General features: G+C 40.4%; 1 protein-coding gene across 1 annotated transcript in view; it reads left to right on the top strand.

Moving 5' to 3' along the window:
- Window positions 1–1,667: 1,667 nt before the first annotated feature.
- The window catches only part of WRNIP1 (WRN helicase interacting protein 1), a 28,475-nt gene continuing 5,778 nt past the window's right edge, over window positions 1,668–24,364 (top strand). Inside the window, exons 1-4 of the mRNA XM_062570044.1 lie at window positions 1,668–2,184; window positions 11,956–12,147; window positions 13,228–13,472; window positions 20,330–20,541. Coding sequence (XP_062426028.1) covers window positions 1,672–2,184; window positions 11,956–12,147; window positions 13,228–13,472; window positions 20,330–20,541 — 1,162 coding nt within the window. The 5' untranslated portion in view covers window positions 1,668–1,671. The remainder of the gene's footprint in view (window positions 2,185–11,955; window positions 12,148–13,227; window positions 13,473–20,329; window positions 20,542–24,364) is intronic.

Below are 24,364 nucleotides of genomic sequence, written 5' to 3' on the forward strand. Positions count from 1 at the left end.
TGCCATTTTTTAGGAAAAAGCACATTTTAAGAGTTTTTTCCTCTACAGGTCCTCACAGCAGGGAGGCTGTTTTGCTAAACAAACTAGCAATTGCAGGTGATATATTAAAAGGTCTCAATCTAACCCTCAAACTATTTTATATATTCTTTGACCTAGTCCATATCAAGGGATGATGGAACACATTTCAAAGTTGTTAGGAAAACTGGTTGAGGTTTCCAGATTCCCTTCCCCTGCCTCCATGTCTCCAGTTACTCAAAGCTCATAAAGTCTTTTAGAGCTACCTGGCTGTGAAGACCACTTCTGGCCTGACATGACTGCAACAAGGGAAAGCTGATTCAGGCTCTCCATACTTCTTCAAAGAGTACATTGCCCTCTAGGGTATGATCACCAAATGTGGCCATCCATCTAGTGAGAATGACATGTCCTATTGAAAGGGCATGTTGTTCTGTCAAGCTGACCGATGGAAAAATATAAAAGGGATGGGCAAGGCTGAAAGCATTACTATGCTCAGTTAGCGAGAAGAGACTATGATTTAGTCCAAATGTTATTGCCTTCTCCTGCATTATTACCTTAATATTTTCCTGAAACAGTAAGTAAAACAACAGAAAGTTTTTGAGATGCACACAGTGAAATTTGTTTGCAATTTTCTCCTCCACAGTCCCAGGGAAGCAACCCTATCCTGGCCATGCACCACTGAGCGACACGAGGCTATGGTCCTCCCCTTCATTAAAAGAAAAAAGCTGCGTTCCATGGTCTTGTGAGTGCTATTTCCCCCGAAGAAGGGTGAAACTTCCCTGCATAATTCACATTCCTGAACTTCAGCCTGGGAAATGCTTTACCTTGGGTCTTCCTCAGCAAGCCAACCTTTCACTTCAATCAGAACAGCACGCTTCATGAATCACATCTTCAGTTACATACTCAGAAACCACAGATGTGTCATAGAAACACAGAAACTTGCTTAGCAGTATGCAGAAGGGAGATATATATACATTTATATATACACACAATCCTACCACTGTGTCTGCACAATAGTTACGTGCGCACAATAGAAGGGTAAATAATAAGGTAAATGTATTTAGAACTGGTCGGAAATAGGACAGGGCAAGCGAAACAGCATCTGACGAACAGGAGAGCCCACAAACAATCCTTTTCTTTCACAGTCTGTTTTCAGATCATAATCCCTTCGGCGCGTAAAGTGCATTGCTCAAAACTCGGCCCACCAGCCTCCATCCCGAGCTCAAACAAAAACTTTTCATTTCTGAACGACCAGTCACTTGCAAACCAGTTATTTTCAAAATTTGAGCATGAAGACAGGTACACTGCGGCCACACTTGGTGACCTCCTAGATCCAGGCGGAGCGTATGTTGACATTAGACTGGCGTGAAAGGTACAAGCTGGGAGCTATTATGTAATGGCATATAATTAAACCCCAATATATAATTTAAGGAAGAAAACAAGACGTGATGTGGAAAGAATTACCAGCGGGTCATGTTCAGCTGGTAAATCAGGGTGCTAATCGCACCGCTGACTGTGCTTTTCTATACAACACAGCCCGCGCTGCCTCCCGCCCGCCCCCATGGCCGCCGCCCTGCGGACTACAGCTCCCACAGGGCCGCGGGCGGCGGCGCTTCCTGCCGCGGCCCGCGGAGCGGCGCGGCGCGGCGGGAGGCGATGGCGGGCGCCGCGGCGGCGCCGCTCGTGCGGTGCCCCGTGTGCCTGCGGGAGCTGCCGGGCGCGCACATCAACGCGCACCTCGACCGGTGCTTGGAGGCCGCGGAGGGCGAGGCGGAGCGGGGGTGCCCGCCGCCGCCGCCGCCCTGCAAGAAGATGCGCCTCGCCGCCGCCCCGCAGGCGGGCGAGCGGGCGGCGGGCGAGCTGGAGGAGGCCTGCGCGCTGGAGGAGGCCTGCGCGGCCGCGGCGCCCGTCTTCTCGCTCTTCCAGCAGGGCCGCGGGGCCGGCGCCGCGGGGCCCAGCGCGGCGGGCGGCGGGCGCGGGGCGGCGGGCGGCGGCAGCATGGCGCAGAAGCTGGAGGGGAAGCCGCTGGCCGACAAGCTGCGGCCCGACACGCTGGGGGAGTACGTGGGGCAGGAGCGGGTGCTGGGCGCGCAGACCCTGCTGCGCTCCCTGCTGGAGGCCCACGAGATCCCCTCGCTCATCCTCTGGGGGCCACCGGGCTGCGGCAAGGTGAGTGGCGCCTCGCTGCGAGCCGGGGCCGGGGCCTGCCGGCCTCGCCTCGGGCCAGAGCGTGAGGAGCTGCTTGTTCCCTCGGGATTTGCTGGGCTGTATTTTTTCCCGTTATCTGTCTCCTTGGCTTCACCCGTAATCCCTTTATATTGGCAGCTGTGTATTCGGTTTTGTTTATAAAAAAGAGAATTCTATCTCTGGAATAAAATGCAAGTAACTACCCCCCCCCCCCGCCACACACAAACACACACACACAGCTTGTACCTTTGGTTATGCAGTCCCTTCTTAGCTGCAGGTAATAGGCCTGCTTTACTAAACTCCTTGAGATGCTTAAAAGCAGTCACAAAATAGAATCACTAAAAATGCCTAGAAAAGGGAGTGAGATACTAGGAGCTTAGTAAAACATAGCTTGGGGGTACAGGCTTTGCCTTAGCTCACTAATTCTAGGTGCTGGCGCAAGAGGCCTTGGTGTGAAAGAGAGCTAGCACTGCACCAGGTGTACTTAAATATCCGTCCGCCTTGGCACAGAAACACACGCACGACGACACCGTGCTCAGCAGCCCTTCAGGGTATGGGTTCTCATGGCTGTTCTGTGTTGAGGACGCTTGTTCTGCTTTTAAGATGCTGGAGGCAGAATCTGGTGGATCCCAAAAGGCACTAATTGCAGAACAGCTGTAGAGAGTCAAGGACCAGATGTATCCCTCAAGGAGGGACAATTAAGATTTCACCTCAATTTTGTTGTTATTCCCTGGAGTCCATTTTTTTTTGTTTTTATTTTTTAAACAAAAAGCTAAGCAAGCAGTACAAAATATCTCTGTCAGTTTAACCCAGAGATGTGCACAGTGCTAAGTTTTGCTTATATGTAGGTATACGTGTGAGATATGCCTAATGCACGTACGTGGGAAATGTGGAATAGGGAAAATAATGACTAATGAATTAATTCTGGCAGAGAAGGTGAGGGCAGGGGACACCTTTCTCTTAGCATGTTTGTTTCAAGATATTTGAATAGTAATACCAATTAACCCCAATCAATAAGAAACATTTAAGAGAGTGATTAATAGATGAATCCTGTTAGCAAAGATGCAACAAATTGTTTCATCTAGATAGCTAGTAAATTTAGAAAATAGTAAGGTAATGTCAGAGGAACAGAGGAGATGATATAAAGGTCTGTTTCTGAAAACCCATCAATGAGTAGGTGGATTGGTGGATGTAAGATGGCCAGAGAGAGGAAAAAATAATTTCTGTAATAAATAACTTATTAAGTAGCCATGCAGGCCATTTATTTAATAATTAACATGTTTAGGGTTTTATTGTCATTTTGTCTTTGGTTAGTTATCTGTGTCAGCTATGTGCCTTCTCTTGAAGGCCTTCAGTCTTCAAGAAGAAATGCTATTACAAACACAATAATAACAAAGCAAAGGCCATGTACAGTATAAACTCTGGAAATGAGAATTGAATTGAGTGGGCTTTGAGTTGTATTCTGATGAACCCTCCTTTTGGAACAAGGCTATGGAAAAGCTTTTTTGTGAGTTTATGGCAGCTTACTACTACTATTCAGGTCTCTTGGAAACTTCTGTGGTGCTAACAGTATCTTTGAATGTTGGGTGATTGATTTCATGTCCATATAGGTGCACCTTTCACTCTGCTTTGTCATGACCTGCCTTCCTCACCCATACACTTCAAATGGAATTTTATTTAGTAAGCCTGCTTGTCATTGAATTTAAGGTTGATTGCTGATCGATCATCTGACTTTCCTAAACACTATGCATCACACTTCTCACACCTTCCACACTTCCCAGGCAACAGTTCAAAATTCCGTGTGTTATCTTTCTCTCCCCACGTACTTTAGGCTGTTGGATAGCTCTTCTTTCTAGGTTGCCACTTTTTAACAAATAGTGTTGAGGCTACACTCTTTCAGCTAACTCTTGACGTATTCTGAATATCAAAACCATCCACTCCTGGCTGAAACACAAACTTCAGGAACAGAAATTCTTGTTTCAAAAGTTGAACTTTTCCCTTCATCCATGCGTTTCAAAAGTTGAACTTTTCCCTTCATCCATGCATTTTAATATTTCTAGGACAGTGCTAGAATATAGTTTCATCTCAAACCTTATTCCCTATAAAAGGTAGGAATGAGTGGCTGAAAAGTCTCTCCTTGTGTATTTTATTAAATTTCAGACCTTTCAGATTTAAAATGCAAGGCAAAATAGTCTTCCTACAGATGGAAAAAGAAGTCTGTGGTTGCCTGCCAGACTTTTTCACTTCTTATCTGGGATGTATTTAGATAACACATCTAAAAAAAATTTTCATGGAGAACTAACATGGAATGGTTGGGAATGGATAGGAAGGAGATTTCTTGTATGTGAAGAACCACCTAAATTAACATTTGAAGCCAAAAAGATCTTGCGAAGAAGAAAAAAAGAATCACTCGTTATTCCAGGAATTGATTAGACTAAAGCAACCCCCTTTTATGTTAAGCACTGTCTTTTTCAGCAGGAAAAGTATTAACAGACAACTTCACATTGTCTAGCTTCAAATATAACAAGAACACGTGCTAAGCTCCACCCGTCAAAGAAAAAATGGAAGGTGGATGCTGAAATAAGAATATGATTAGATAGACTGATCTAAATTCAGAAATGCTGTGTAAGGTGGTCATGCAAACCTAATAAGCTTCTTTATGCTCCTACTACCCATATCTGAAGGAATCTAGTTGCTGCAGTCCATCTATACTTTCTTCAATTTCCACAGCCAAATAACACACTAACTGGTACTTCTTTTTTTAAAGAGTAGAGCTGGAGTAAGTGAAAAGTAAATGGAGATTGAATAAGTCTCTGGGCCTGGTTTAAAATGAATTTATGGATTTCTTCAGTCTGAACTTTTAGAGAAGTGATAGTGGTAGTTCCACAGTCCATTTTTCTGAGCGAGAAGAAAAACGTCTACTAAGTTGGTACTAAAGGGAATATTTTATATTGTAGGTCAAGAATACTTTCGGAGAATCTTTACTATGAAAGTACCAAAGCCAAGTACCTCAGTAGAAAAGTATGTGTTGTAGTGTTCTGACCAAGCTGAATTCAGCCACAGTTGCACTTGAATTGTCAAGGAAGTGTGATCCAAACTGAAAAGATAAAATCAGGATACTTCTCTTGTGAGCAATTTTTTTAGGGTTTCTTGTGTACTTATTTTAAAAGAGAAGATCTTTGTACATCAATTGGTCATCCTAATTTCTTATAAAGGCAAAAAAAAAAAAAAAAAAAAAAAAAAACAAAACTTGAGAAGAACTTGCTTTGATGGTTTATTTCTGGTTTTACTTTTGGCACTACTAAGTGTTGAGCACAAGGACATATATTCTACTTTTAAGAAGCTGACTAGACACAGGGCATAAGATGAAACACTGTCTTGAAGAGATGCCATAGTTATCAACTTATGAACAGTTAGTTTGTTCGTCCTGACTATGCAAATTTTTAAAGGCCTGTATGAATCCTAGTGTAATTTGAGTAAGCCATACTGCGATTTATGATCTCTTAATACAGGGATTTAGATTTTTGCTTGTCTGCCATGGGGCACCAATTTTAGTAAAGAGCTAGCAGCGGAACACAGAGTAACCTGAGCGCAGAATAATTTTGCTGCCGCAGATACGGTTTAAGCTTTATAAACCTGAACACTCTTTATTTAAATATGGTAAACATTCTGTCTTACATGTGCCATTTAACAAGAAAAAAAGTAGGCAGAAAGTATTTGTAGCCCGCTCCTTGTAAAAGATGGGAAAAAGAACATTTACCCATATTCTTCTTAGGTCTGTGTATGCAATCTAATACTCAAAATAGGCAAAGTTGATACAAATGCAAAACATCAAATAACAAGCTGTCCTTGAAGTTTCCATTACCTTCCATTGAGTTTATATTTAATTTTTAGGACTCTGTTGTATTTTTTTGATGTTTTTATTCAGAGCTTTGCCACAGGACATTGAAACAAAGCTGGCAAGTGTGTTCTGATTGCCTAAGTTATATGCATATTTTTCTCTTTTTGTGTATATCATGCCTTCTCTCCAGCCTTTTCTCTTTTGCTAACGCAAATAATTGCCTACATGCCTATTTGATTACTTAAGTATATTTTATCTTCTCTCGTTCATACTCCTTGGGCCTTACTTGAAGGCAGTTAAAATAATGAGTTCTTTCAGTTGATTCCCTTGAGATTTTTAACTGAAAATGTATAGTGTCTTTTCCAGTAGTGTAGAGTGAAATTTGAGAATAATTCTGAAAAATGGAGTCATCATTGCAATCACCTCGGAGAAATCTTCAAATACAATGTGCTTGATTTTGCTTACGCCATCCTCAATCAGGAGTAGCTTAGAGGATTTCTCTGGGAAAGTAAAACTGGAGTTGCCTATTGTATTTATAAAGTGGAATATAAGGAAAATTTTGGATCCAGCAGAAGGAGGCACAACTCAATTTCAGTAAACATTCGGTAGTGACCTTGCCTCTGTTCATGCTTGGTCCAACTTGGATTCGGCCAGTGCTGTAAAACACATGTGGTTGCTGTTGTTCCCACTGAATGATACCTTACTCCTCCAGTAGCCTCGCAGTGGGCTATTTGGGGTGTGAGGAACCAAACAAGACAAGTAAGAATAGCATGTGCCCTTATATAAGTGCCAGCTGTTGCCGTTTTTGATTGCATTATCTTTATAGTCAGTGCCCCTGAGCCCTGTTCATCTGCTATCCTGCCAATTTCCTTTAGGCACAACTTGACTCCTTTCCTGTGTCTCCTGTGACACAGTGTGATGGGATCTGCTCGGCAGTATAGCTACTTATGGGTTGGCTAGGACAGGCTGCAGCTTTTTTGACTACATCCAGTGGAACTGCTCCCCTGGCTGGTGTCCCAGGACACTGGTGCTGATAGTATCTCACCCGGGGCTGTGAAATAAAGCATGGCCTTTCCTGGCTTTGTCAGCCAGAGCTTAGCTTGCCTCCTACTGACTGCGCTCAAAAGGAGGGCTGAGGGTGAGAAGAGACTGCTGATGACATGTAAGCAAAGAGAAGGAAATCCTGACCAGAACAAAGGAAGAGGCAAAAATACATGGTAAATCATGGTCAGAGATCAGCAGAAAAAAGCAGGATGCAATTTGGATAACGTTTCAAACCCCTGCAAGTCTGTGGGTATGGCTAGCCTGTTGAGCTTATTTTCTGTGTTTTGCACCAGACTGTCAGACTTTCTGTCATCCCTGCTGCATGTGTGTTAATTCATATTAGGGTTTGCTCTGGAGCAAACCAAGAAAGCCCCCTGTTGGAGAAGCCTGGATGCAAACTAGATTATTCCTGCCGGGGAATAATCACTACTGCAATCTGTGTCATAGTGCGGATATGATCTGTGCCAGATGTGATTTCCTAACAGGCCTTATACCTGTCCAAACTCAGTGGGCACGTTGGAAGGGCTCATCAAGGGAGAGCTCTTGCAGCACAGGATGCTGCTACTAATGCATGGTATGAATGTGAGCTCTTTGTGAAAGGCACTGTGAGCCTGGAAGGAATGAGCGTGAGCTATTCTGCACAGCTTGTAGGAGGTCTCCTGCAGGACTGCTGAAGACAGTACAGATGTAACCTGAGAGACTGCAAAGATGACACAGTTATTTTCTTTGACACCTACAACAGTTGTTTTGCTAAAATAGAACAATTCAGGGATGAATATGAAAAGATTCTGTGAACAACAAACCATGAGTGTATCCCTAAACAACATCTACCTGATCTTGCATTAAAATGAAGTTAGAATGACCCTAGGTTTCACAGACCACTTCTCAACTGGGATTTCCTTTACTATGATATGACCATGTATGCAGATCTCTGCCCAGCTGTTTCAGTTTTGCTCTCTGAAGAGAGACAGGCAATGCTAGTCTTCCTGAAAAGTGTTTTAGTGAATTAATGTAGTGGGCATTGTTTAATAACCTACAAAAGGGCAGAAAAAGTGAAATCAACAGCTGATTTCTGAGTGGGTAGTATTAGGTCCCTAAGCATTGACATCAGTAGAGCAGGCTTAATTTATGCTTTCTTTTTACTATTTTCTTGCCCTGGATGTGAGATTGCATTGATTAATGGCAGCACAGAGAATGAGGAAACAGGATACATTCAGAGAGAAGTTAAATCAAGAAAATTTGTAGATACACAGAAAATGCTTAACTCCTGTCACAGGCGTCCTGGTAACTGAAAGAGCAGAACTGGTTGACGCATCTACTTTGATAATGACAGTTGTGCTCAGCTCTGTGTTACTTTTATTTCATCCATAACTGGTACCAAAGCTTGGAAGAACCAGTCAGATATTTGCTAGGAGCGGCTTACTTGTTTGGTTTTTGGTTGATTAATTGATTTCTTAAATCTTGGTTTGCTGGAGCATTTGGAAAAGAAAATTCTCATTTGAGTTGACATGAAGAAAATTCCAGGACATTGAAGGAGAGCTCCATCAGTATTTAAGTGCTTGTTGTATGTGTAATAAGTACCCATAGGCTCAAGTAGAAAGTATTATTCATTGCTGAGGAATGGTGAATGCATTCTTTACAGGTTTCTTGGTAGATATGGCACTTCTTTAGCCTGGCAAAATAGATAAATTTGATAGGGTACTGCAATTTTCCACATAAAACTTGGGATGATAGATGTGAGTTTGAATAGTTTTTTTGGATTGTGAGAGAGAACGCAAGATGATTTCTGAAACAGGCATTGGTATTACAATTTGCTTTGTGAGGTATAATTTTCACTGAATTTAGCAAAAGGACAGATTGTCGGGTCACTCCTGTTCTCACCAGAATAAATGTCACTTAATTATGGAGAAGAATACTTTCCCTCCTCCCCCATTATGAAAAAACTTGATGTAAAGAAAAAGCACCTGTATAATAAAAGGAGCAGAATGTAGTCTTGTTTAGATTTCCTCTTGCTGCATATCATGCTTTTTTGATATGTACATATTTGTTAATATTAAATAACTTCGGTGTAACTAATTCTTAAGAGCTTTTTTCTACTGTAAAGATTAATCTGAAATTTATTTTCGATAATGAAGATAGTGTGTTTTCTTTTACCTTATTCCATATTGAATTAAAAAATTTCTTCTTATCCACCAAGTACATTGCCATTTAATGACAGAAACTGTAGAGCATACTTTCCAATTTGTCTGTGCTTATGTTATGTCTCCCCTGAGATATGTTTCCTAGCTTCATTGTAACTTGATAATAGTAAAGAGGGAGAAAAAATATAACATAATGTAGACTTTTTCTAGAGACATTATGTGAAAAAGCAGAAATGAAAAATTGAGCTCGTGGGAAATAATAACCTTACAGAGGAATGGGGGAAGCTTGACTGGTATGTGATGGGCAGTTTGACTTACTGAAAGATTGATTGTGCAGGATAGAAGGAAGAAGCCAAGAACATGCCTTTGTGCCTTGAACATTGATTTTGAAATGCAATGTATGTTATTCTTAAGACAACCTTTGTTGACCCAGTGGCTGGCAGGATGGGAGAGATGTCCATGTATATTGGCTGGGAGCTGTGTAGCAGGTTTCCAGTATATTTTTGTTCTAAAAGTAACTTTCAAACAGATTTCTCTGTATTTTTTTTCTAAATTAAGTAGACAAACCACAGCTTCCCATCTATGTGTTTTTAAAAAAATCCTCTCTATATTTTTTAAAAACAACAAAGCTGTCTATCTGAAGATTGTGTATCAGAGTTGACAGAAAAAATATAAGGATTCTACCTCTTTTTGGCAGGCAAAGATAATTTTCTATACTAACATTTTTATGTCTTGCAAAAGTGTGGCACTTCTGAATCTCAGTTTTCACTACAGACTGTGCTGATTGATTAAAAAAATATTCAGCCTGAAGACAGAAAAAACAGTGGTCTGCCCTGCAGTCTTCCTAATGCCCTGATTTAACCATGTTCTTAAACTTATGCTAAATATAACAAGTCTGTTCATCTGTGTAACCTGGCAAATGAGCGCCAGGATGCAGGGTGAACTAAGTGGTGCTCCTAGAAGAAGTGTTACTCGATTTTTTTATTTTTTTATTTTTTTTCCCTTCTTCTCTCTTCTGCTACTTTTAAAGCAAGGGAAAGTACCTTTTTTCACCTTCAGACCTGGTATGGTTAAGAGTTTGGGGATTTCCATGCTTTCAGTAGTTTTAAGGCATGAAGGGTACATCCTCCAAAGGTACATTCCGTACCAAGTCACTTTTGTAGAGAAATACCAATTTTGATTTGATTTTATTAGCTTAGATTCAAAGATAAATGTGTCACTTTGTCTCCCAGACCTTCCTATTTTCTGTAGACATCATTGTGAGCACTTTCCTGGGTGTCTTTCCATCCCAATCTTCTGCAGTGTCCTGAGGAGTGATAGGGTCAGTGTTTTGAGCCCCTGGGTGTGAGGTGAGTCTGACGTGAGACTCGCAGAACGTGAAATGAGACCTTTTCTGAAGACAGATAGAAAGCTGTTATAGAAACTGAAGAGAGAATATGTAGGAATATATCCTCCCTTTCCGACTCTCTTCTCCTGTCTTGGGGTGGTTGCCATCTCAGAGACAAGAGGATTCATCAAGAGACAGAGCAGTGCTGTTAGGGGAGTGGACAAGGTCTTGCCAAAACCACTGGTAGAAGTCTGGTAGGCGGTTGTGTCCAGTGTCTCCTTGGGAGAGAATCAGATATGGAACACCTGCTGCATTAACTTCAATACTTAGAATATCTTTTGAAGTGGTTTTGGAGCTTGTCGGCACCTGTCCTCCCCCTCAGCTGCTAAGGCATTTCTGTCTTCAGATTCTTTGGGCTCCTTCTTTAATGGAGGAAGTGAGGCTGAGGGAACAATCATTCATTTTTCCCTTGCAGTACTTTCAAATAAAGATATACGGTGCTTGAGACATGCAGGTATACCTGTCTTTACCGAGAGGAGTGAAGGAAGGCATGAAAATTATGCCTGTAATGTGTATGGAGGTTTAGTGAATCTCTGTGTGAGATAGTAGTGGAGGCTGCTTCTGTGCTTTAGTGGGTGCAGTCAAATTCCCTATAAATAAATTATGATATGCCAGAGTTGCATACAAAGAAAGAAAAAGGTAACTGCTCACTAAAAACAGCCAGCAGTTTGTTTAGTCAGCTGCTTTCTACTTCTCTTGGCCAGGTTTTGATTACTCTTTGACTATTAGTCAACAAATGTAAAGAGTTGCTTTCTCAGCACTAAAATTCTCATGATTTTGTAGAGAACTGCTTATTGATTAGTTTCGTTTCTATGTGCTGTGGAAAGAGCAAAAGTTTTGATGAACAACATTCATGTAGCTTTTCACTTCTTAAATGTAATTGCACTATAAACTTCTCTGCAGATATCTCAGAATAGTCTGGCTCTTTATCCTCTAAGACACTGTACAAAATAATTGCTCAGTGGGTTGCAGTAAGCTTGTCTTGAGTGGCAACAACACATCTGGGAAAGAGTTTTTCTTCAGCAGTAAAGGAAACAGCTGTCATTATTGTTTGCCTTTTCAGTAATAAGACTGAATTAAGAGTAGATCTGGTACTTCAAGTTCCGTCCTTAGAAATGCAGCACTGGATTTGGCAGAAAGTTTCCTAAGTCTTCTGTGTGCTAGAATAGCATGAATGGCACGTGAATCACATGAATGAATTCTCTAACACCCTGTTCTCTAAACTGTCAACACTGTGTCTGTGTTCAGAGTATAGCTTTGTTCTTTATGTATTTCCTTCGTATCAGTCCATTCTGTGTCCAAAATGATTTTTACAAAGCCAGCTGTTACCACTGTTTCAGACTACCCTGGCACATATCATAGCCAACAGCAGCAAAAAGAATGGCACGAGGTTTGTGACACTATCAGCCACAAGTGCCAAGACAAATGATGTTCGAGATGTCATCAGCCAAGCCCAGAATGAAAAAAGACTGTTCAAGAGAAAAACCATCCTCTTTATTGACGAGATCCATCGTTTCAATAAATCCCAGCAGGTATTGTACTACATTGCTTTTTGGAAAAATCCTTTGTCAGCACTTCCTGAAAAATTCGCCTCTTTTCTGTAACATGATAGCTTACTTTGGGCTTCTGTTTTTATTTTTTCATGTTTTTGGTAATTGAATTGGGGAGAGACTTAGAAATTAAGTTCCATAACTAATTTCCACACATCAATGTGTAATTATTGCAATCCAAGTATTTAAATAAAAGGCGGAGCTATACTTAAGAAGACTTAGATGCAGGGCTTTGTTTTGCCTTTTTACTGAAATTTTTACTTCTCCAAAATCGCCTTAGTAAAGTTTCCCATTGATTATCTTCTTTTCAGGCTCTACCCTGGGGTTAGCATTCTCCATTCCCATTAATCAAAAGTTTGTAATGTGGAGAGGCTTATGGTTTTTCTTTGTTTTAATGTTACCTCCTTGTCTCTACTGGCAAAAAGAAAAATAAGGCATGGTACTTTGGGATAATATATTGTTGTAGCCATCACTTTTTTTTTCTTTTTTTTCGCCTTTCCTAGGTATTATTTGCTTTAGTCATAGCTTGGAAAGCTTCAATTCTGTATTACAGCTGACAGTGTTTATTAAATTCTGTGGAAAATATGTGGAACTGTGTTCCAATCTTCCCATCATTTTATGAACCATCTTATGGCATTATGTAGAGAATTATAGCCCTGATGCTTGGTTCAAAGAGCAGTTAGAAAGAAGCTTCATTATTTGTAGATTTGATAAAGTGTTTTTCATGGTATATCTTGCTTGCCAAACAGAAAACAGTCACATAGATAAGCTAAAAATTTGCAGTTTTTTAACAGTTTCTTTTCAACAGGTAGGATTATTCTCAGTGCAAGCGTGAATTATTAAGGTGAACAGCTGTAATGTGCTGCGTGCATGAAATAAAATCATTTAGCTGGGCAGATAACCTCACTGACAAGGCAACTCTTTTGTCATATCAACAGGAAACTCAAAAACTTATAACACTTGAAAAATATATTATGAAAATGTCAGATAGACTACTTACATAGGGTGTTTCAGGTTGTCATCGATTGAGATCAGCTTTTTCTGCTTCCCTCCCATATTCAGGACACTTTCCTTCCTCACGTTGAATGTGGAACTGTGACGCTGATTGGAGCAACCACAGAAAACCCTTCTTTCCAAGTCAATTCTGCACTTCTGAGCCGATGCCGGGTTATTGTTCTGGAGAAGCTCTCGGTTGAGGCAATGGGAGCGATTCTGATGCGGGCGGTCAGGTCCTTAGGGATCCAGGTTTTGGGCCAAGGTGAACAGCACGATAGCTCTGCGACTGGCTGCAACAGCACGAGCTCAGAGTGAGTACCTTGTGGGCTGCAGCGTGTTAGTGCACACGACCCGAGGAATTGACTGCCTGCCAGGGAGAGAATGAAGTTGGGGGTGGGAAGAGAAACCTTAGCCACTTCTGATAGTAAAGAAAAGAAGTAGCAGCATATGGTGGGAGGGGGGTGATGGGGAGAAAGAGAATCCAAAGCCCTGGCTCTCCGTCCAAAAAATAATCTTACCGTCTGGATTAGTAGTGAGTTTTATACTTGGATCTGTAGCCCCTGACTCACCCCTAGGATATTTAAATCCATTCTGCTGCTGAGGATTTGCTGTGGAAGCCTGTAACTGGGTCCTTGTCATGTCCTAATGTGTGTTGCTTTTTCTTACTGGTTGTAAAAAGCATCATGTTACAACTAAGTGGTGGATGGGGGCATCCCCTATAAATTATTTTGGAAGCATTTGACAGAAGGTTACTGTTTATGGATTTTTTTTTTTTTAATAAGAGCAGAAGGATACTACTTTTCCTTAGCTGCAGAATTAGGTGCTATGGTATGCTTGGGATGGGGGGAAGTGTTTTTTTGTGAGAAGTTAATAGTTTAGTTTAAGGTTGATTTTGCTATTCTCCATTTCTTGTTGTCCAAACCAAACAGAGAGAGTTTTTGAGAAACTGAAGTTCTGACTTGTCCTTAAGGAATGTTATCTTACTTACGAAGTGGCTGGCTAGCTAATAAGGATAATACATCGTACTGTGCTACTCTGATGCAAGTTATAATTACAGTTTCTTCATGTTGATGCTTATGCATACTACTAGTAATTTGGTTATTACCATGATAATAATTAAGCTGGCATGGTTGTTGAAATAAATAAAAGATAGCCCTAGGCAGTGCACTTTATCACAGAATGTGAATATTCAGAATTCCTAGCCAGGATATGGAGGTCAGGGCAGGGAATGGAAGATACTGTTGCCTTCCCCCCTGCTGACCCTTTCTCTCTCTCTTTCTCTCTCTCTCTCTTTCTCTCTCTCTCTCTTTCTCTCTCTCTCTCTCTTTCTCTTTTTCTTTCTTTCCTTTTTTTTTTTTTGTTTTTTTTTTTTTTTGTTTTAGGGTATCATACCTCATATTGCTTAACCACTTGCAGTTTTTACATATTGCAGTGATGTGAATTGTAGAAGAGGGGGCAGTACTGCATGTCAGCATTAATGTAATGCCGCAGCTGTGGTTGTGGCTACACCCTGCCTGGGGTTTTGAGACTTTCCTTTCTGTATGGGATTAAAGTACAAGGCAGAGTTTCAGCTGCAGTTGTTTGGGTTTCAGTTTCATCAGACCCTCTGTATCTGTAACCTTCCATTAGCTATGGATGATTTAAACAGCACAATGTGTTGCTTAATCAAACTGAAAGAAGTCTGGCAAGCAGACTATCAGACAAGCACGGTTTCAGAGATCTGTCTATGAGGAGAGAGTGCCACACACCAGTGACTAACACAGGAGCCAAACATTTTAAAACAAAAACAGAATTAAGGATTTAAGACTGTTTGCTGCAGTTTAATGTTTAGTCTTTTTTGTGTTTCCTGCCAATATCTGGTTCTGGCCAGTAGTTGATACATACTGTTGCTGTTGATGCTGGGTTTCCTTTTTTTTCAGCCATCCTGCCCCTTACCTGTGGTTTAATTTTTGGTCTCCTTGTTAATTGTTTGTTCTTGCTTGTCTGTCCATACTATTTCTGCTCTTCTGTTTCTTCTTTGCTTGCTGCTGTGCAGGAGCAGCTGTCTCGCTTTTCTCCCTCCTTTACCTTCCTGCCTCTATCAAAAAGAGCTAGCACTAGCTGCAGGCAGGTGACAATCCTAAGGAGTAAATAAAAGTATGCCAGCAATTACTGTTGGTAATTGGTCGCCTTTGTTACAGAGTTGGAAACAGAGCTCCAAGGCAGTATGATCATGGGTGTGGTACATGACCATACTGGAAGTGGTGAAGAGAACTTGCCAGAAGGCACAAGAGATGTGTGTATTGAATTAAGATTTCATTTGTTGAGTCTCCCTTTTCAAGCCACAGAACTGCAATATGAAGTTCTGCATGTGCTGCTTGGCCTCAGACAGGCTTGGTATCACATCACTTGTCTGATGTGATGTCTTGGCAACATCATGGAGGATGATTCTTGGTGGTGTCTCCTCTTAACCTGAGGAATAAGCCTGCTAAGAGGGCAAATCTCCCTTAGTTTCTACAGGAATATACTGTGCTGAGCAAGCCCATAGCTATTGCTGAATGGTGCACTGATTTTTGTCATTTCTACTCTGCACGCACAGACAGCAGTAATCAAAAGGAAAGTGGGCTCCACCAGAATCCATTTCCTTAAGTTTTCTTGGTGGCTGTTTGCTGTTCTGTTTCCACCATAGCTGTAGGTTTCTAATAGTGTTACATCATTTGGCTCCTCTTCATCCCACTCTGGCTGCTGTAGAGCTTTTTCTTGCTATAAAGCTGTGATAGAGTTAACAGGAGGCATTACCTAATTCAGTATCTTCTTTGTCATATTATCCCATTCATAAAACTATCTTATCAGTTTGTATTGTGGTTGCTGCATTTCTTTAGGCTAAGATAGGCTAAAAGTAAAAGAGGATGGAATCTAAAAGAAACATACACTCATGAAGAGGAGGAGAAATAAGGAGAAATAAATAGTGGGGACATTTTATATTGATGAAATTTTGCTGGTGCTTTCTTCTCTTTAGATAAGTGCTACCTCACTAACATCATTTTTTTCCTGCCATACACTGATATGCTGTACTTGCACTGTGTATTGATGGAGGAAGCCAAATTCTTTCTTTCATTCTTTACTTTTGCTTTTTGTCATGTAAATGTTGCCGTCAGGATAGTATCTGTCATTGAAGTCAAACAGTAGGCTGGATGTTGGATTAATGTATTTAGAGTTAGGTAGCAGAGGAGGCACACAGCAGAGTGAAATGAAGGATCCCCAGTTTACTGTTAGAAAGACTATACATCATGCAGCTCAACTTGTTACTGTCTGTGTTACAAGTACTGCAAGGTTTGAATTCACTAGTTTGGAAATCATAGTGTTTAATATTGGCCTTTTGGTCTTGAGTAGTGGATTCTGTAGAATGGTTCAATTCTTACTGCAACTTCTATCCAATTTCCTTGTTGGTTATAGAGTTGCTGGGATGAGAGGACATATTGAGTAGCAGTGCTATAAGACGGTAGACAGTACATCTCATCCTGCAGTGTGGTTTGCCTGTGAGTGGTTGCACTCTCTTAAGGAGTGAATACAGTGAGAACAATTGCGCTGAGAATGTAGGAAATTACTAATACCTACGCAAAAGAAGCAGTGAACTATTTTATCTTGCGTCCTGCCCAATTACTTTTAAACTTTCCGTCATAAAGGTTTTGCTTGCTTGGACTTTGTTATATCTGCTCTGTGGTACTGCTTACATTGTCTTGTCATTGAATCAAACATGGTGGCAATGTACAGGCTTTTGGGGTAGTTCACACTATGTTTCACTTTGGTTCTTGGCACAAACTCTCTTGAGGATATAGAGGTAAGGGGGAATGGGACAGAGGATTTATTATCCTGTAGTGGTAGTTTTCCACTACTTAAGCTACTATATCATCTTCAGCTCAGTGAATGGTAGATTCTGAGGCATCCTGATTGACTTGTTTATGTTTTTGTCTCTAAGTATCATCAGTTACAAGGTACCAACGTTGAGTGTTGGCATCCTGTGTGTGTTGTGTGTTATATTTGGAGTGTGGAAAAAATAGGAGATTTCCCATCTGCAAGATGATCAGGAGCTTGTAAAGGGATCAGAAAGTATGAGAATTATTCTGTCTTGCAGTTCTATGGTGTGTGGAAGTCAGAATAAGGTGAAGGAGTGTAGGTGATCTGAGCTTCTGAGGGTGAGATGGGGTTAAAAATGTAAAATACAGTAAGTGTCTTTTGGAAGCCAAGATATTGAAATAATTGTCATGCTGATTTGAAATCAGGCTCTTGCCTAGTGAAATAGAATCATCAAAAATTTGGCTTTAAGTTTTTAATTCTCCAGAGAAATTTACTGAATTTGGTTATTCTCAATGTAAAATTGTCTTTTTTTGAAGTACTGAGTGTAAAAGGAACTGAGATTCTAGAACAGAGAAGCACTATTATTTCAAATCTTGACTGTTTTCAATATACAGGGCAAGTAACTTTCTCCTATGTGGCAATTTTCTCGTTTATTCTTGTCGCATGGGTGATGCTAGATGTGGGCTAGGTCAGGCTAATATAAAATACATTGTTCAGAGTGGAATTTCCATTATCAATATGTTATAACTTGGATTTCATCATGGAAGATTTCAGTACTTCCTTGTGGGTTTTTGTGTGGTACAAATTTCTTGTGTTGGGTCAATAGAGCACTTACAGTCTTACAGGGAATCTGAAGAGACAGAAATACAACTCAGGTTTTTAATGCTGATTTTTATGGAGCAATTAAATAGCAATAGGGCCATCAGCATGAGGAGTTTTCACATGCTCAGGGTTCTTGTTTGCAAACGACAGGCAAAGAGATGGGTCCTTTTCGGACTCTCATGTGAAAGCTTTCCTCTACTCTATCCTGCTGGTATATCCAAAGTGTTTGTTTGCTCAGTGTACAGTATGTTTGTTTTCGTTCCTTGTTGATTACAGTATTAGCAGCAGGATGTCTTTGTGTAGTGCCTGCTGGATTTTTAAAAATAGCCTTTCCTTTCTTTGCAGGTAATGAGATACTTGCTGACTTGTTTCAATGCATATGAGAAAACCTCATGTCCATTTGTAGCACTGAGGGGTGAATGTTATTTATTGATTTTCAGGGAATTTGATGAATGAAATACTTGACTGAATAAAGACACTGTTATTGTATTCTGCCAATCGAACAGCAAGAAAGTGTTTGAAATGTCTTGGAGAAAGTGAGGTTATTTTGAACTGACTGAGCATGTATGTGAGCTTTTTTTTTCAGTAGCTTTATTAAATCCATGAGAAGTAGAGATGAAAATAAAAAATACAAAGTTGTGTGTGTGTGTAGATAGGTGGATAGAGACATGTAGTTTTCATGCAAGATACTTGATTCCTGCTGCCTAATCTCTCCAGCATGGTTTATGGCCCTAGAAGGCATTTGTCAACTTTCACTTGCAGTGATGTAGAATGAGATTGCAACTCTACAAGCTTTTCTGTCCTCCCTGATGGATATGAGAGGGCTCAAATACTGTCTGCTGAAGTTTTTACAGCACCTAATGTCTTTCTCCCTTGTCTGATGAATGCAAAGTCTGTTTGCAGGGAGGAGGATGTTCATAAAGGAGGCAAGTATATAAGGTTTACTTCTTTGCATCTTCGTGTTTAGGCTTGTACAGTGATCATTTAGTATGACAGGAATAGAGAAAGAAAAGTTACCAGCAGCTAAAGTTGCCATTCTGACTAATTCTGACTAGTATGGATTAAGATGGGAAGTTTAGGGCTTCTTATGCACCTATAGTTGGAGAGCTGCTTGCAGCTGTTGTACACTTAACAAAGACATTTTTCATAACCTCATAAAGAGTTAGACCAAATATTGAAGATTAATGGATTTATGCATCTGGGAATTGGCATTGCTTCTGTGTGTACCACTGCTAAGAACAGTAATAAATCTTTATAGTGAATGAAGTGCAGCAATGTGGGTGAGTTCCCAATTATTTGGTACTCTATAAGAAACTACTTTTCTCCAAGCTCTTTGTGTGAATCCTCAGCTGATACATGTCACTGTTGATTTTAAGTCCCATTACTGGAAATGGTATAGTTACCACTATTGTTTTTATCGTACTTTAGCTCCACTAGCTTCTGTTTTCAAAACAAATCAGTGGTATCCTCTGACAGCAAACACCTTACCCATTAACCTGTCCATATTATTAAAGTTTGAGGGTCAAATCCTCAACAGAATGTGTACAGAGTGTGTAGAGCAGACTCAGTTTGTTTGTATACCGTGTCAGTGAAGGCTACAGCCCAGTGAATGAAAACCTGGAGGAAGAGCTGGAGGACTTGATTTATTTTTCCTAGCTTTGCCGTAAACCTGCTGTGAAATCTCAGCAAGTCCTTCATCTTCTTCTGTGTCTCTGAACTCATGCCGTCTTTTTATAGTGTGGGTTCACAGAAGTTTGGTCTTTATGTTATGATGAGTTTGTGTAATATTGGCCCATTTAAAGTAGTACATGGCAAGAATAGTGCCTTCCATGCGCTGAGATACTTTCTACTTGTGCTCCAGTATTATTTTTTGTATTCCAATGACTGAGTCTTAACAGCTGTTGCCATTTCAAAATAAGGATGTAGGATGCATTTATACTTTACAATGTAAACAGTACTTTTAATTGTTGTTTAAAAGGACATCTAAAGGTTCTCTCTAGCAGTAGCAGTTAGTTTAGGAATTGATATTAATTGCTTTGTGCCTCACTGTGTTCTCTCATGCGTTTGGATAGCTTCCTGCCTTTTCATTGTCCTTTAGCCAAGGAATTTTAAGTGCTAGCTATGAAATGCTGGCAAAGTAAAACCTTTTAATGTTCAACTAACTGTGCCAGAATTGGGCTTTTGGCAAAACTTTAATCCTGCTTTCTGTTGAATTTAGTGAGATTGAGCAAGCTCAAGGAAAAACAAGGAAGTATGGAAATAGATGAGAGCTCCTGCTCCTCCTTTTACCATGGTATTTAACATGCGTCAGGGCAGGAGGAGGAGGAGTCGAGTCACGTAGTGTTCTCCAAAGGTCCTCAATACTAAAAAATGAGAGAATGAGTTAAGAACAAAACTTAAACCAAACTGCCTCTTACTAAACTTTGTAAAGAAATGTAACCTACAGCACAATATGCCATGATGAAAGGAGTGTGATGTGGGATAAATCTGTGATATTATTCTGTTGCAGATTCCCTGTGTACATAGAGGAAAAAGCTCTAAGTACCCTTGCCTACCTTTGTGATGGTGATGCAAGGACTGGATTGAATGGACTTCAGTTAGCAGTTCAAGCCAGATTAGCGTCAGGGATTACCAAAGGTGGTTCTGCTGATGGAGTTCTGATAACAGAGGAGCATGTAAAGGAAGGACTACAACGATCTCATATACTGTATGACCGAGCAGGTGAGTACCTGACAGCAGATACTGTGCCACAGAATAGGAACTGGAGAAATAATTTAATTCTACACAAGCATTTTCTTTCCTTTCCCACCTGTTTTTTAAATTATGTTCTTGAAAAATGTTTTTTTTTTTTTAAACTGGGAAGAAAACTTTGGATTTTATGTCATTACATCAGTTTATGTATATGCATAAAAGTCTGTGGGGATTTTCTGTCTGTGTGTCTAATCAAATATGATCTGTTGCTTTTCTTCCTCAGTTTCAAGCCTGCAAATTTGTCTTGAACTGAGAGTCCAGGTGGGTTCCCTCAGTTTAACCTTTCTTCCATGCACAGTGTTATCAGACTTACATTTGGCTTACCAAAGACTTACTTTGCATAAATTCTAGCCCCCTTTGGAGGAAAACTTGTCAATGGAGGACCAAGTCAGCTACAAGAAGCCCTTCCTGCCTCTGTAGCCCAGCAAAAGCCATGTAAACTCAAAATGGAAGATGGAATTTAGAAGCTTAGTTGGTAGTGGCAGTCAGTTGACTGATTCATAGTAGTCATGCAAAAAATATGCAGCAGTCATGCAAAAATACTCTATTTTTCTGAAGAGTTTCAATTAATCAGAATTGTATGAGTTTTTAAAAATTTGCTGGGCAGATCAAGATGAGACTTTTTCATGCTCAGTTCTGTGCTACGGAGCATGCTTCCTGTTTTCTATGTGTATTCTAAAGTTGATTTGTTTGTGCAGCTTTTTCAGATGTCTGAAATGACATCTGAGATGTGGTATGGGGTTCTGAAGCAGTACGTCTCTTCAGAGAGCAAACATCTGCTGGGGTTTGTCACCTAAGAAATGCTGGTACTCAAAGCCCTGCTGCAGGTGCTCAGGACAAGTTAGGAAATGTTTGTACATCAAGGGATTTCGCTCTCCTCTTTCCCACTCTCTTCAGAGCCCTAAGGAAACACTGGGTCATGATGGTAAAAGGCAGGGTAAGATCTAGAGCAGACACGCAGACATGAGGACAAAGATGAAAGCAGAGCCCTACATAACCACTATCACACCTTCTGCTTGCATCTTTCCCGACCATGCTGCTGAAGCAGTCTGCTTCGTGCATCAGAAGGATCCCTGAGGTAAAATGGGAATCCTGTGACCAAAAGAACAGTTTGAGAGGAAGTCTGTGCACTTTTCAGGCATCAAAAACTGAAGTTTAGAGGATAATAAAATAGATGCCAGCTCCTTCAGAGGACTGTAGCTGCTTTTTTTTTTAAAAAAAAGAAAAAGTTTTGCTATCAGATAAAAACCCTTTCTGAGATGCAGCATTATCAATTGCTGTGATGAAGCAATGGTTGTACTGAATGTTGACCTAAAAATTACTTTCCCTTTACAGTACAGCAGTAGTTCTCAAGCTGTATTAGTTTGTAGCTCCGTACTAAGGTTTCCACCCTGACTCTGTATGCGTGGTAGCTTCCAGGCTGTTGGTTTTATGGCAACAACCAGGGTGGATACCAAGGAGTCTGACCGAAAACTTCCAAGCAGGATTCTCACTCACCATTTAGGAAGTGCAGGTTCATCTGCAGAAGGTTGCGTGGTGAATTTATTTGTTCTTTAAGGTCATTAGGGTATTAAGATCTGAGGGACTGCATGGTAAAGAAGAAGTAGAGGAGAAGAAGGAGGCGAGGAGGAGGTTTATTTTTGGAGGGTAAGAAATCTTCCATTGCACTTGTATTCCTTTGAAAGTCTTGGAAGTGCTCACATTCATAATAATATCTTACTTGAAAACCTGAGCAGTTTGCTTTATTTTTAGAGTTGCTTTTTAAGGCAAAGAATTTTGTAGCTTGCCTAGGGCAAGTTACATCTAAATGCATTTAAGGATTCCTCATGTGATACCCACTCTTACTAAATTTGTGACTTGGCAATTTAGGCATTACAGAAGTTGGTCATTATAGCTTTTTAAGTGGTAGGATTAAAAATTAGGACTTGAATATTAGGGATTAGGAGAGTCCCCTCGAATGTGTGTGCTAGTTTTTCAGCAGTACTTGAATCACGGGGCATTTTAGTATCCAGTGATTATGCCAGGCAATGTTTGGAGGACTGATTAATTTTTATTTTTCACTGTATTTGATATACTTGATTAAATGTCATTACTCAAAACCCTTGATGGGAGATTTCTAGGGGTTATTTGTAACATACAAATATCATATATTCATCTATTCATCATGTGTACATCTTTTTAGCCTTCCTATGACAAAAAAAAAATCACGGCTCATTGTTTGGAAAAGCTCAGGTAGGCACATGCTGATAAAGTGGCTGATCTGGGAAGCTCTCGTGTGTGTTTGCTGTCGCCTTGTGGTGGCTGACACGCAGGACTCTGTGTTGTGGCCATTGCTCCCAGGTCCCTTCTGCCTGTTCCCTCAGTTAGAGGTGTCACAGAGTGCTTCTTCCTGAGGCCTGCTGGTCTGGGTAGCATTTGTTCTTCCCCTTCGCTCTGACAGAAATCCTTTCAGCTTTGGATAGGGTTTTTTGTCAAACTTTTTCGGAGGTGAGTGTTAGAGAGAATTCTGTTTTTCTTGAAGGTATGAGTAGTAGGTTGCCTGCATAGGTCACTTTACAAAATGTCTGTCTTCTGCAGAGTAACTTATACCCTATTTGACCTCTTCTGTTCACATTAGAGATAGCTAGTGGTGCCTCATGTATTAAGTGCTTCTGGATACAGGCTACCGTGTAGCATGTTTTATCAGAAACTTTTTGAGTAAGTAACAGTTCCTTGTGATGTAGTCTACAATCCTCCAATAAAGTAGTTTAGCCTCACAAAATAAAGGGATATGATGCTGTCTAATCATGATAACAGCAGCATACTGTAAGTGAAAATAAGTTTTTTAGTTGTATTTTAGCTTTCAATTGCAGTTCTCTTTTGTGATTTTCAGAGAAAACGCTACAGTAACTGAATTCAATTAATGTTAACAGATGGACAAAGGATCGGCAAATCCTTTGAACATCCAATAGATGGACAATGGATTTTTAAGATAGGGTTGTACTGTCTCCTTTTCTTCTTATGTATTGTGGCTTAGCGTTAATGCTGTTTTAGTAGCAAATAGCAAAGATAAATATCAGAATAATTGCAGGGTTTTATCTCATTGTTTATGCAGTAGTGTAACTTTGGCTGTGGTAAAAGTGTGACTATATTAAGCTGAATAGATAGTTATTATTTCTATAAACTGGAAACATCTTCAGGTAGCTGTTCCTTCCTCTTACACAAAGGAGGAGAGAGAACGTGTCTCATATCATTGTGTTTGTGTGCCAGCTTCGTTGTTTTCTGCTGGGCCTAAAAGAGACTCTTCTTTACCCATGCTGTTTTTGCTCTACTCTTTCTTCCAAGGCTTTCTTCTAGTCTTTATCCAGGAGTAGTTGATGTTTAACTTTAGCTAAGATAGGAAATAATGGGAGATAGAGACTATTGTTTTATTTTTGCCTACTGCTTAAGAAGTCCAGACTTTAATTATGGTCAATGAATGAGGACTTTTCCTTGTCTATTACTAGTAAGACTTTAGATAAATTACCGTCTGCTCAGATAAATCAGCAGGGAAACTCTTCATTAAAAGATTCAGGGGTACAAAACTGAATGTCAACAAGATTTATGTGTCAGTGTCCGTTAGACACTTCAGAAATCCTATCCACCCCCAAGCCTCTTGCAAAGAATCCTGATTCTCTTAGGAAAGGTATTTGCCTATGTGGGAACCTTATAGAACAAATGTATTTTTATTCCAGGAATTCTTCAAAGTTTTGATTTCAGGAGGCATCCAGGATCCAGAACAGCAGTGATAGATCAGTTTGGATGTGTCTGTCTC

The sequence above is a fragment of the Rhea pennata genome, chromosome 2, assembly GCF_028389875.1.
Source record: "Rhea pennata isolate bPtePen1 chromosome 2, bPtePen1.pri, whole genome shotgun sequence".
Lineage (NCBI taxonomy): Eukaryota > Metazoa > Chordata > Aves > Rheiformes > Rheidae > Rhea > Rhea pennata.